This window comes from Sebastes umbrosus, chromosome 24, assembly GCF_015220745.1.
Source record: "Sebastes umbrosus isolate fSebUmb1 chromosome 24, fSebUmb1.pri, whole genome shotgun sequence".
NCBI classification, from domain to species: Eukaryota; Metazoa; Chordata; class Actinopteri; order Perciformes; family Sebastidae; genus Sebastes; species Sebastes umbrosus.
In genome coordinates, this window is record NC_051292.1 from 13,903,487 (window position 1) to 13,916,087 (window position 12,601).

The window sequence follows — 12,601 nt, forward strand, 5'->3', positions numbered from 1 at the left end:
TGTAGTCTGTATCCAGTGTTGTGTTGGCACTATAAAATGATTGATTGCTTGTGTATAGTGAATATTACAGAAGATAAGGAACTTATCTTCTACAAAAAAAGCTTTTCATACTGAATCGCAATACTGGTCTTAAAAAATTTGCAAATACATTATTTAACCATATTGTTCAGCCCTAATGTGCGAAATGCTTCTATAGGCACGATAAGCAATTGCCAAAGTCAATAAGTCAGTCAATAATACCTGCAGCTCTGATCTGTTTCATGCTGCACGTGGCACAAGTAGTTTTTCCAGCAGCAGAACATAGTAAAGTTCTGCTGTTTAGGAGTTGGCTGTCGCCTGTAGCTCTTCATCTAACAGCTCACCGTGGCTGCTCTATCATGTTCCAGTACCTAGCATATTCAGAATGGTTGACAAACACTCATCTAGTAGTTACACAGAACCACACTGATGTCATAGCGAGCAAATAGCACCACATTGATTGAACTGGTATGAAGAAGTAAAGAATAAATCCACACAGAAGTTGCCTTTGGTTAATTATACAGATTTATTGTATGTTTCTTTAGTATGGACTTCTCAGTAATGAGCAGGTATCCATTGAACAAGGCCTAGACTACAGTACAGGATATATTTAAGACGAGAGGAGAGGGTTCAAAGAGTCAGCACGAGAATGGAAGCAGCCAGGGCCTCAGAGAACTTCACTGATGGAAAATCTGGGACAAGACATGTGTGACATTTACCTCCAAGCTTAACCCCAACCATCTGTATCGTCAGAGGACTCGCTCTGACGCAGATCAACAACAACCAGCAGAATTGAGTGCCAGGTCGTGAGAATGTCTCGTCCTTAGATGAGTTTGCTCCTTAAAAACTCCAGCTTAACCATCCTCATGGGGAGAGATTTGTTAAGCTCAAAACAATGATACTAATAACACTGTAAGAGTGTGCCAAGAAGAATCAACAGAGGAGAAAGTGAAGCAAGGAGGACACAGATATCCTCTAAGGGTATGGGAGAAGAAGAAGCCAATGGGTGGAGGATAGAGATTCTGTGGTCGTCCATCCCAGTCGATGCAGGGTGTAGCCCTGGTCAACCCCCGCCACTTGGCCTCTAGGAGGACGCGGCAGCATTGGGCTTGTCGTCGCGGGTGACGGGGATGTTGCGCTCGCTGCGGCCGGATTCGCTCCCCCCGCTGACCTTTGGCCCGGTCAGAGTCAGCAGACCATCGGTAGACAGGGAGCAGCTGATTGCTGATTGGTCAACACTGGAGGGGAGGCGGTAGCGGCGGTGAAACTCGCGAGAGATGTAACCGTGGTCATCCTGAAAAACAGCAAGGTTAACGCCACAGTGGCAGATCAGCCCAGGGAAAGACTTCATCATTAAAGGAGTTGTTCACTGTCTTTATATTATGTGCGAATATAGCACTTACTGACAATAAAATAGCATCAATGAGCTGGGTTAAAACATTTAAACATTTGGAGGTACTATCAGGAACTAGAATAAACCATCACACCAAACTATTTAGCAGCGCCTGCAGCATATTTCAAATGTTTTGTAGCTGAACAAAATCTGTATGAAAGTCATGGATTTGTCTCACGATGTTATGTATTCATGGCGTTGCAGCGGTTAGCACTGCCGCATGCTCTCCCCGTGTTAGTGTGGGTTTTCTCCGGGTGCTCCGGTTTCCTCCCACAGTCCAACGACATGCAGTTTAACTGTTGACTCTAAATGTCCCGTAGGTGTGAATGTGAGCGTGAATGGTTGTCTGTCTCTATGTGTCAGCCCTGTGATAGTCTGGAAACCTGTCCAGGGTGTACCACGCCTTCGCCCAATGTCAATGTCATGGATCTGAACATCCCCGTTGAGCCACTCCATGAAAAGACTAGAAGACTTCTTTCCATGTGATCATACACATTGTTTCACCCTCCAGCAGAGGGCAAAGTCCTACTAGTTCATTTGTACTAAAATGTACTACTTTTGGATCCTTGCTCTTTGGAGGGAAATGAACCAAAATAATAGAGACCCCTGTCTGCATACTTATTCAAGTCTTAACTAACTACTATTAAAAGTGATGGTGTGTATAAGAGAGAGAGAATACGAGCATTACCTGTCTTTCTCCGTGCTTGCCCTGGATCTCCACGTAGTCATCAGTGACCTTCACACTGAGCTCATCAGGAGAGAAGTGCTTGACGTCCAGGTAGACTGTGTACTTATCCCTGTCGGACCTCACCTGTGGGAGACACACAAGCAGAGACAGCGTCCATTGGATCGTAAAATTGTAAAAAAAAGTGTTGAGCACAGTAGAAGTTAAGATGTAGAGCAACTCAAGACTGTCACTGGAACAAACCAAACCAAAACAAAATGTGTTTACTGTGTTACTCTACACGTTAAAGTCATTTACAGCTATTTGATTGAAATTGAAAGGATGATGAGCTTCTATCTTAACATCACTAAAGTGTTCTTGTTTGGAGGCAGATGAGCACGGTCCTTCTCCGTCTTTCTATCTGGTCTCCTATGAGCACATGAGTTAACTTCAAGTACTAGAGGTGTTTCTCCTAACATACGTAGGAGGAGGAGTCTGGTGTTGTTTACCTCAGAGGTGCCGGAGTTGGAAGAATCCAAAAAGTTGCGAAACAGCGACTGTCTGTAATAGGGGCTGATGGAAGAGGTGGTGTAGGGGAAGAAGTCGTAGTCGAACATTCCCTCTCCAAAAAACTGGTCAAAGAGTCGGGCAGGGTAGACGGAGCTCATGGCGCGTCTGAACCAAGGGTGCTGGATGGAAATATCCATAGTGACTGGTTGGTCTAGCTCGGGTTTGGCGTGGCTCAGGTTGGCAGATGTACCTGCTCAGCTCAGAGTCCAGCAGGTGAAGGAAGGAGAGGAGGCGAGGCAAGATAAAGAGAGCAGGGATGTTGATGAGAAGAATGTGTCCAGAGTGCTTTGTGCTCTGCTCCACGGCTGCCTCCTCTTTATACCTGAGAGCTAGAAAGAGAGGCTTTAGCCGTGATCCCTCTGGAATGGCATTATCTCATGGTGGGTTGGGCCCCGTCAGCAGAATCAGGGGTTGAGGATGGGGGGGCACTACTGGGTCCAGACCCTGGTGCGACCCAGTGCCATCCACACACACCAGACACCCAGGGCTGCCAAAACAAACCCTGGACGGAGAGGAGGGAGGAGGGAGGAGGGCACGACAGACACAATGAGGTCAGGAAGCAAACGAAAGACAAAGGAGTTTACCTGAGTGATAGTGGATCAAACAGTCAGTCGGTGACATAGTGCTGCTGTATTGTCCCGCCTGTGTGGTTGGATGGAGGGCAGATTTAGAAACAGAGTCAATGGAGCAACAACAACCGACAGAGAGAGATGAGAACATATTACTAATTGTTAAAACACTGGTCCTTTAAGTGCATCTTCCCAATTATACATACATACTTAACAACGTAACATTTTCAATGAGTTTTTTTTTACAGTGTGTTATTAGTTTTTTTTAATTAAGTGAAGGATCTGTGTAGAGGTGATCCAGTACAGCTCAACCTCTTAAACCATCTTTAAATAGATACATTCAAATAATACTAATAATAATGATAAAGATGTGATAATATGAACACTTGTACAGTCTAATCCAATTGAAGACAACAGGCCATAATTTGTAGTTAAGAGTGAACTCTAATGTAAAGATAAGGGTCACTTCCCATCCTGTTGTTTCACCACCAGTGGCTTCCCGCCACCTGCATTAGTCTAATCCCACAGGGCTTTGGCCAGCCAGCACAGAGGCTTAGCCGCTCCATGCACCCACGGGCCAAGAGCAACTGGGCCGGGCAGCCAGGCTTGGGGGCTGATTTAGGGCCAGTTTGGGGAGGTTGTTGGGGTTTGGGGTTACTAGCCGCTGCGGACCGGACTTAGATGCCGTTAGACTGGCTGCGGTTCAGCAGAGTCAGCATTCTGGGTTTTATCAATGAGACAGACAATGCCTGTGGGCTCTGTGTTTCCACAGCCCTGAAAAGCTGTTTTGGCTGACAACCTGGCAACCTGACGGGGTGGACACGCTCACAATCATTGATAGATTTCTGCTCTTTATAAAGAGCCAAGAAAGTTCAAAAGGACAAACACGTGGGAAGAGAAACTAGAAGCAGGATATCTTTAAAAACAGACATCATGTTATTGGAATATCTGACGTTAAAGCCATTGTCATCTTAAACCTTCCGTAAACTTTTGCATCTCCCAGTATAGGGAGATGTATATTTGTTAATAGGGCTGTCAGTTGATTGAAATATTTGATTGCAAATTAATTGCAAATTGTGTATTAGTTCTAAATGTACCTTAACGGGAGAAGTATTTAATACTCTTATCAACATTAGAGTGGGCAAATATGCTGCTTTATGCAAATGTATGTATATATTTATTATTAGAAATCAATTAACAACACAAAACAATGACAAATATTGTCCAGAAACCCTCACAGGTACTGCATTTAACATAAAAGAATATGCTCAAATCATAACATGGCAAACTGCAGCCCAACAGGCAACAACAGCTGTCAGTGTGTCAGTGTGCTGACTTGACTATGACTTGCCCCAAACTGCATGTGATTATCATAAAGTGACAGACATTTACATTCACATATCTTGAGGTCAGAGGTCAAGTGACCCCTTTGAAAATGGCCATGCCAGTTTTTTCAAAATTTAGCATAAGTTTGGAGCGTTATTTATCCTCCTTCATGACATGATAGCATGACATGGCAATTAAATATTTTAATCGATTGACGGCCCTAAAAGTGAGATATCCCTGCTCTTTGAGAGTTCCTCTCCGAAGTCAGATCACTCTGAGAGGCGTACTTCTGCTGCCTCCTGCTGGACTGACATCATATCACCTTCCTGACCCAGATAAAGAAAAACACTTGAAAAAGTTGTCCTGTATATTGACACATTCATATAACATATTCTATGAATGTTCATCTCAAGTAGAAAAGGAGCATTTGGCCTGTTGAAGAATGGATGAAAACTTAAAGGTCCCATATCATGCTCATTTTCAGGTTCATACTTGTATTTAGTGTTTCTAATAGAACATGTTTACATGCTGTAATGTTCAAAAAACCTTTATTTTCCTCATACTGTCTGCCTGAATATACCTGTATTCACCATCTGTCTGAAACGCTCCGTTTTAGCGCATTTTGACGGAATTGCAACAGAATTGCGATGTTAGGCAACAGCTTGGGTCCATGTGTACTTCCTGTCAGCTGATGACATTCACATACACTGCAACCAGGAATAAACTGGGACACATTTAGATCGTTTACGTTTAAAATTGTGTCAAGGGTGTAAATATTGTATATTCGTGACATCACGAATGTGCAGAAATCCTGACAGCTTGTTTCAAATGCAGAGTTTCTGAATACGGGGCTGTGTGTATTTCCCTGTGGACCTTTAAAGAAAAAACTGAACCCTGCCATTTCCTGCATACGTTTCCTGTGAGATATGTGGTTTAACAGCTGGGAGAGAAGATGTAGTGTTGGTTCACATCTGTGCCTGAGCAATAAGACATGTTAATGGACTTAAACTAAGAGACTTGCTCAAGTGCTATATTCACAGAGTATTTTACAATATCTTAACTTACTTTAAGTGGTGCTTAAAGTTTCCAGCATTCTACTGAGACACATTTATGAAGTAATATGTTGTTGATCATTTGTGTACACATTCTTCAATAACTCACACCAGTGTTTTGCTCATATGACACCCAGCGTGTTACATAACACAGATTTAAAGACAGATCAGTGTGTATTTCCAAGATTAACCAGTTAAATGATCAGTTGAGAGGAATGTAAAAAATGATTCCTACACCTAGGGCTGGTGCTCATGAGTAAAGTCTATCTATATATGAGGGACTACATGCTGAGGCAATCAGGACTAAAAGTGTGGAAACTCTCAGAAGTCATAACTTATAGTAACATCCTTTTCTCATACCTCAGCACAGGAAACACAGTAACAAGTACAATCTGACACCAGCAGGGTGCAGTATGGAGTTATACACAGATCTAGGTGGGATGACACATTAGCAGTACTTGTTTAAAGATAAAAGACACTCCAATGATTAAAAAAAAGCGACAAAACTATTTTTTTGACAACATCTGCTGCCGCCATTTCGGACTGAAAATAAAACATTTTTAATATTTTAGTGTTCAACACAGGATATTTCGGTAAAATATGACAGACCAACAGATCATTGTAGTATATGTGAATGAACATATACTACGAGTAATACAGCCTGCTGAGCTGAGCTTATGCTACATGTAATACCACATGAGGGGGTTGCTCTCAAGTTGACACGGTCGTGTAATAACAGAGATCCCAGCAATAACAGTTACATAAACAACACGCCAGGCTCCTCATCACTGCCCACGCACAGAGATATTAATACGTTCTAATGAGACAACAGGAAAAGCCAGTATGTCATCTGCAGAGGCTTTAAAGCTGGGGTTGGCAACGTTGGAGAAAACCAACAACAGTAGGCTACATTTTGAAACTATCCAACTGAAAAACACCAACTCGTTTCTAATTTAAGTAGCCAGCAGCGCTACCTCCAAAACACTGAGAGTCCGTCCCTTCAGACCTGCCTCCAAAGCCACTCCCCCAAAATGATCATTATGAATGTAAACAACGAACATGGTTATTATTAGTACTCACAGCTGATTCTGGTGACGCGCAATGAGTGCACGCAGGCAGGTAGATAAGTAGACTGGCAGGTAGGCGCAATGAAATGACTGGACGGGCTTATTACAGCCACAGGTAATCAGATTTATTGATTCCTGTTGTAATGAGAATTTTAACAAATATAACAAAACATGTTTCTATAATAGGCTACCCTAGATTAATTAGAGTCTGAGCCTCACTCAGTCCATTTATTCTCCCTGTTGACTTCTCTGTGTCCATTAAACTCCAACATGTTTCCAATATTAAACACACAAACAATTACATCCAGTCGAGTGACTACGGCAGCGACAAGCTGTGGTCAGAAAATTGTTTACCTTCCAGACGGAACGCCTGGCTGGACAAATATTGGTTCCTATTTTTAGACCTGAGCACTAAATGGTCCCTACATACAGGAATCTGTACTTATAAATCAAGTCAATCAAGTCTGCAGTCGGTCTGCCTCACGAGTCATTTTGATACAAAAATGGATTTCCCCATATTCTCATATTAACGGTAAAAAGAGTTTGTAGATTATATGTAAATAAGAAACCCAAACACAGGTTTATATTGTGCTATTATTACATCAAATGACCTCAAAACCACTTCTTTTGATTAACCCCACCCACCAGTAAAATGATTTGGTCTCTATTCAAAGATAGCTAGGTCACTATCACCCACGAGAAGAGCCTTAAACGACCTGTGTTTAACAAGTAGGGAGATCTACTGGCAGAAATGGAATATACAATTAATAAGTCATTTAATTCTTCTCCATTATTAATGGTTACTTATTCATTAGATGACCAGAGAGAGAAAGAGAGAGAGAGATGAGCGTCTAACCCCAGTCTACCCAAAATGCTCTATAAAGTCTTATTAACCCTCTGAGACCCGCGGGATGGCGAGCGACCCCGAAATGATTGACATAACATTTTGGATGGGTGTCTGGATGTTGTCTGTGTGTGTTTGTGGGGTAAGCTGTGATTGAATTGCCCTTCTTGGGATCAATAAAGTTGTCTGAATCTGAAACTGAACAAACTAGAGACCTAGAGCATTCAGAGGATGGATGGATCAGACTAGAGACCTACAGCATTCAGAGGATGGATGGATCAAACTAGAGACCTAGAGCATTCAGAGGATGGATGGATCAGACTAGAGACCTACAGCATTCAGAGGATGGATGGATCAAACTAGAGACCTAGAGCATTCAGAGGATGGATGGATCAAACTAGAGACCTAGAGCATTCAGAGGATGGATGGATCAAACTAGAGACCTAGAGCATTCAGAGGATGGATGGATCAAACTAGAGACCTAGAGCATTCAGAGGATGGATGGATCAGACTAGAGACCTAGAGCATTCAGAGGATGGATGGCTCAAACTAGAGACCTAGAGCATTCAGAGGATGTATGGCTTTCCCAGCTAGATTGACAATAAGGGGGTTTCTGAGCAGTTTACACAACACAATTGCTCGCCATTCAATACCGAAAAATGCAATTCTTGCAGAAATCTCAAAACGTTTTTGATCCCAAATCACAGCATGGCTTCTTCTATGGTGTTCCTTGAGGTCTTGGTGTCTTAATGTGGTATTTTGGAGGGATTATTGATCATTTTTTATCAATTCTCCAGTGGCAAAAAATCAATTTAGCCCCAAATCTGTGTAACAAATGGTATCAACCCAAAAAATGCTGCAGCGACTTATGAGACATAACATAAAATCAATTTAATCCCCGTTATTAAATGAGTAATTGATTATTCAAAAGATGACGAAAGAGAGAGAGAGAGGGAGAGAAAAGTGGGAGGGCTCAGGCTGATTTCCTGCAACATGTAGATGGAGGACGGACCGGAGCACCGCTCACCTTCCGCTGGCAACTTCTCACTCCCGCCTTCAAAGCTCGTCCGCTCCGGTTCTCCCAGTGAGCTGCCGGTGACCGAACACACCGAGACTCCTCCGCTACACAGACACTGCTCCGTTTATAACATCACTACCACATTATAACACTGTTTGATCGTTAAACAGAGACACCGCAGGGATGATGAGAGACTCCGTTCCTCCGATTGTGCAGCGACCCGAGCTGGAGGACGTAGCCGAGGAGGAGGACGTGTTCGCCGGGGAGGGGAGCTTCGAGAGCCCGCTGGAGCCCCGGAGCCTTCAGGTGGGTGTGAGGGGGTGTTTAGCCTGCAAAACTGGGTCCTTCTACCTGCCTACAGCCAGCACAGCTACCTAGTCTGGTAGGCTACATTATTACACTGTAGTGAGAGTGGATCATGTGTTATCCAGGAGTTGTGTTGACTGTGTGGTTGGGTTTCAGATGAAGATTACAGATGAAAACTATGTGTTTGTGTTGCTTTTAGGTACCAGGAGAGGTGCAGGTGGAGGGGCCAGAGGAGGAAGAGGAGGATGAGGAGGAGGATGTGGTGGAGGGCCAGCTGTCAATGTCCCAGATGGAGGTAGAGTTTGCTCAGCTGACCTTCAGGAAGCAGGTGTCTTACAGGTAGGAAACACTAAACACTAGCACACTTCCTGCTAACCTGTTTTACCTGAATGTTACACTGGAGCCAGGCCCTGACTAGTTGCCACAGCGTGTGTTTCACTGAATGTCATGTGACACTGTGCATGTGTGTGTGTTTGTAAGTTAACAGTTAAAGGTGCTGTATCACATGTTTATATGTGTGAATCCAAAGTGATAAATGTTAAAGGGACTATTTGTAACTTTCAGAAATGCTTGTTAACAGCGACACCTGTGGCTGTTAAGTCAACGAAGGTCAACGTCGGGCTTGCGCTTGCTCGCTCTAATTAGACGTGAACGAGCATCGCTCAAAACAGTGAGGCGACACACGTCAGCTAAAACCACAATATCACTCTATATTTCAGCTGCTTGGCAGCTGTCTGCTTCAGCCTTCCGGGGCTGAAGCAGGCAATTTGTGCTGGGCAACGCAAAACACGCAAAATTCATGCCATTCGTGCCATTGAGAAATTCGGGTGACGCCGTGTCTACGAAAGTCAGCATTGAGATTCTCCTTTTGCTGTCACTGACGTTGTTGAATCCGAAATGGATGAAAAAAATATCATCTGTGGTCACCCAGAGCGACTATAGTAGGCCTACATCATATTTATACAGAGACCGGACTGAACTCTATGCCTAGATGACTTTTATCTTTAGTGTTGATGGAGCAGCTGCATAGCCTGACACTGATCCATCCGAACTCCATTCAGAAAACAAGCAATTTAAAAGTTGTTTGCTTGTCGTCTTGTGGACAGACCTGACAAAGCGTGAATTCAGACTTATTCCAAATCAACATCACTATGTAGTTATTTCAGCATCCTTTTGATCTGTTTATTGCGATTAAGTTACAGCTGTTTATTTGATTGGATTTGACAACCCTGGTGTGAATAGTATCAGTGTGCCTAGAGTGTTTTTATTCTACTGAAACACAGCAGTGATTTCACTGACTAGTTTCCGTCTGTTGTGTTCAGGGCATACTAATCATTCAGGTCACATGGTGTAGTCCTGAGCAGGGGTGGAAGTCACAAATTACATTTACTCTACTGAGAAGACGCTGCTGATGTGAGGCACTCAGCTGACACCCATCACAGATTCTACATGTGTACGTTCACTGGACAAAAAGTCACTGTTCAGAGGAGAAGGTCAACTACTGCTTTGTCTCTATAGAAAATGATTTTTAACTGACCAGTTTTTTACTTTTATACCATTGTAAAATGCCGTTAAAGTACTTTTACTTGAGAGTCTAATCCTTAGCGTCAACAGCAACCCATAATGTGATCTGTTGCCAGGTTATTGTCAGTGACACTCTGAAAGGATTCGGGGAGCGTGTCGTGGTGATTTCCCCTCCATTACCAGAACAAATTTCCAAACTTAAATAGAAACTGAAGTGGAATCTTCTCTTGGCTCCGTAGTTGTGGATCCCAGCCAAATATTTTCAAGTCTACTAACCTCAACAGTTCATTTACCAGCAGCTTCTGTGATGGGAAGTCCGTTCGCCTGGCAGCCAGCGGAACGATATGATCTAAAATAGATTTTACCATCACTTTCACATTACAGCCAACTGTATTACTGTCAATATTAACGCAGTTGCTTTCCCCATGAATGAAACATTGGCCCTGCCCGTTGCCGTAGAAACTGTTGGCATGTGATAGTCTCTAATCTGATTGTAGTCTCTCCTCTGCCTTTAACAGCTGCCCTCTCACTGACCCTGGGCTGAATGTTTTCTATCATTTCTTGTTGTCATAGACACACAAACCTACACAGGTCCATACACAGATGATGATGAATACGCAGACTGAATTATTTAGACTGTAACTTAACACCAAGCTGTGTCAGCATTGTTTCATTGACGTCCCGACATCGAAGAACTAGCGTTGACGAAGGCTAACCTTTGAGTCGCCTCACGTCTCCTTTGTCTTGACCAAAAAGTTACTTGACTACAGCCAACGACCAACTACCGCGTATGTTCTGCGCCTGCGTGAGAGGAAATAACGTGATACTCATGTCTATTCATATTTTCTTACACCCCTACTGTCCTAGGTTTTCCGGTTTCTCTTTTTGAATGACCTACCGTGACCTGCGTATCGTGATCTCGATCTTTCGGAGGTTGTAGCGGGCTCAGTTTTAGCCAGAGTTTTAGCTAGAGTGAAGATACTGGCATCATATGAAACTAAAAAACCTAATGAATCCATCGGTACCAACCATGTCATACTAGCTTGTCGCTGAGGAAGCTAAATAACGCTCCAAATGTTGCGCTAAATTTTGTCGAGGAAAAACTGTCATGGCCATTTTCACAGGGATCCCTTGACCTCTGACCTCCAGATATGTGAATGAAAATGGGTTCCATGGGTACCCACGAGTCTCCCCTTTACAGACATGCACACTTTATGATAATCACATGCACTTTGGGGTAAAAAATTTAGTTTTTTGCATACAGTATACATTTGTTGTTTTTGCCTACTTTAAAATTGTGTATTTCTGGTGTGTTCTTTATACTATGGCAGAAAAAAATCACAATATATCACCTTGCTATCAGTATTGCCATATATCACAATACATTGAATCGTTACCCCAGTAATACACAGCCCTATAAGACGGTGTATATACAAGCCGTTGTTATGATACGTACATGAAACAAAGCGGCGTCTGTCGACCTTTTTTCACACCACTCTCACTCACCACTTAGCTTCCTGTTGCTGTGAAAATATCTGTGTGTTGGAAAGATCAGATGAGATGAAGATGTGAAATGAGAAGAGCTTTCTGTGTGTGTCCTCTTGACTTTACTTGCTTTCCTCACTTCTTCCGTTTCTTTCCACCAACTCTCTCACCGAGTTCGATGTGAAAATATGCCGACTCTGCACATTGTGTATCTCTGTCTACTAGCTGAGCAGCGACATTATGCAAATGTATGTATATATTTATTATTGGAAATCAATTAACAACACAAAACAATGACAAATATTGTCCAGAACCCCTCACAGGTACTGCATTTAGCATAAAACAATATGCTCAAAGCATAACATGGCAAACTCAACAGCTGTCAGTGTGTCAGTGTGCTGACTTGACTATGACTTGCCCCAAACTGCATGTGATTATCATAAAGTGGGCATATCTGTAAAGGGGAAACTCGTGGGTACTCATAGAACCCATTTACATTCACATATCTGGAGGTCAGAGGTCAAGGGACCCCTTTTGAAAATAGCCAGGACAGTTTTTCTGGCATCTTTGGAGCGTTATTTAACCTCCTTCTTGGCAAGCTAGTACAACATGGTTGGTACCAATGGGTTCCTTAGGTTCTGCAGTTTCATGAGTTGCCAGAATCTTCACTCACTAGCTTTAAAACTGAGCCGCTACAACCCAAAAATCTCAAGTTGCGTTAGAAATAATAAAGGTATTATAAAAACGGTTTACTGGCAGCAGTCT

The 12,601-nt window shown here is 42.9% G+C and overlaps 2 protein-coding genes across 3 annotated transcripts in view; one reads left to right on the forward strand and one right to left on the reverse strand.

Moving 5' to 3' along the window:
- Nucleotides 1-12,601, forward strand: part of LOC119483766 (diacylglycerol kinase zeta-like) — a 100,988-nt gene that overhangs the window by 717 nt on the left and 87,670 nt on the right. For both annotated transcript variants that reach the window (XM_037762213.1, XM_037762215.1), the window contains exons 2-3: nucleotides 8,692-8,827; nucleotides 9,027-9,166. In XM_037762213.1, the coding sequence (XP_037618141.1) occupies nucleotides 8,705-8,827; nucleotides 9,027-9,166 (263 nt within the window). In that variant the 5' untranslated portion in view covers nucleotides 8,692-8,704. The remainder of the gene's footprint in view (nucleotides 1-8,691; nucleotides 8,828-9,026; nucleotides 9,167-12,601) is intronic.
- On the reverse strand, nucleotides 521-2,938 carry cryaa (crystallin, alpha A). Its single transcript, XM_037762343.1, has 3 exons — nucleotides 2,585-2,938; nucleotides 2,100-2,222; nucleotides 521-1,312 (listed from the first exon to the last, which is right to left on the reverse strand). The coding sequence occupies exons 1-3, from the start codon at nucleotides 2,780-2,782 to the stop codon at nucleotides 1,103-1,105; spliced, it is 531 nt and encodes a 176-aa protein (XP_037618271.1). The 5' UTR covers nucleotides 2,783-2,938; the 3' UTR covers nucleotides 521-1,102.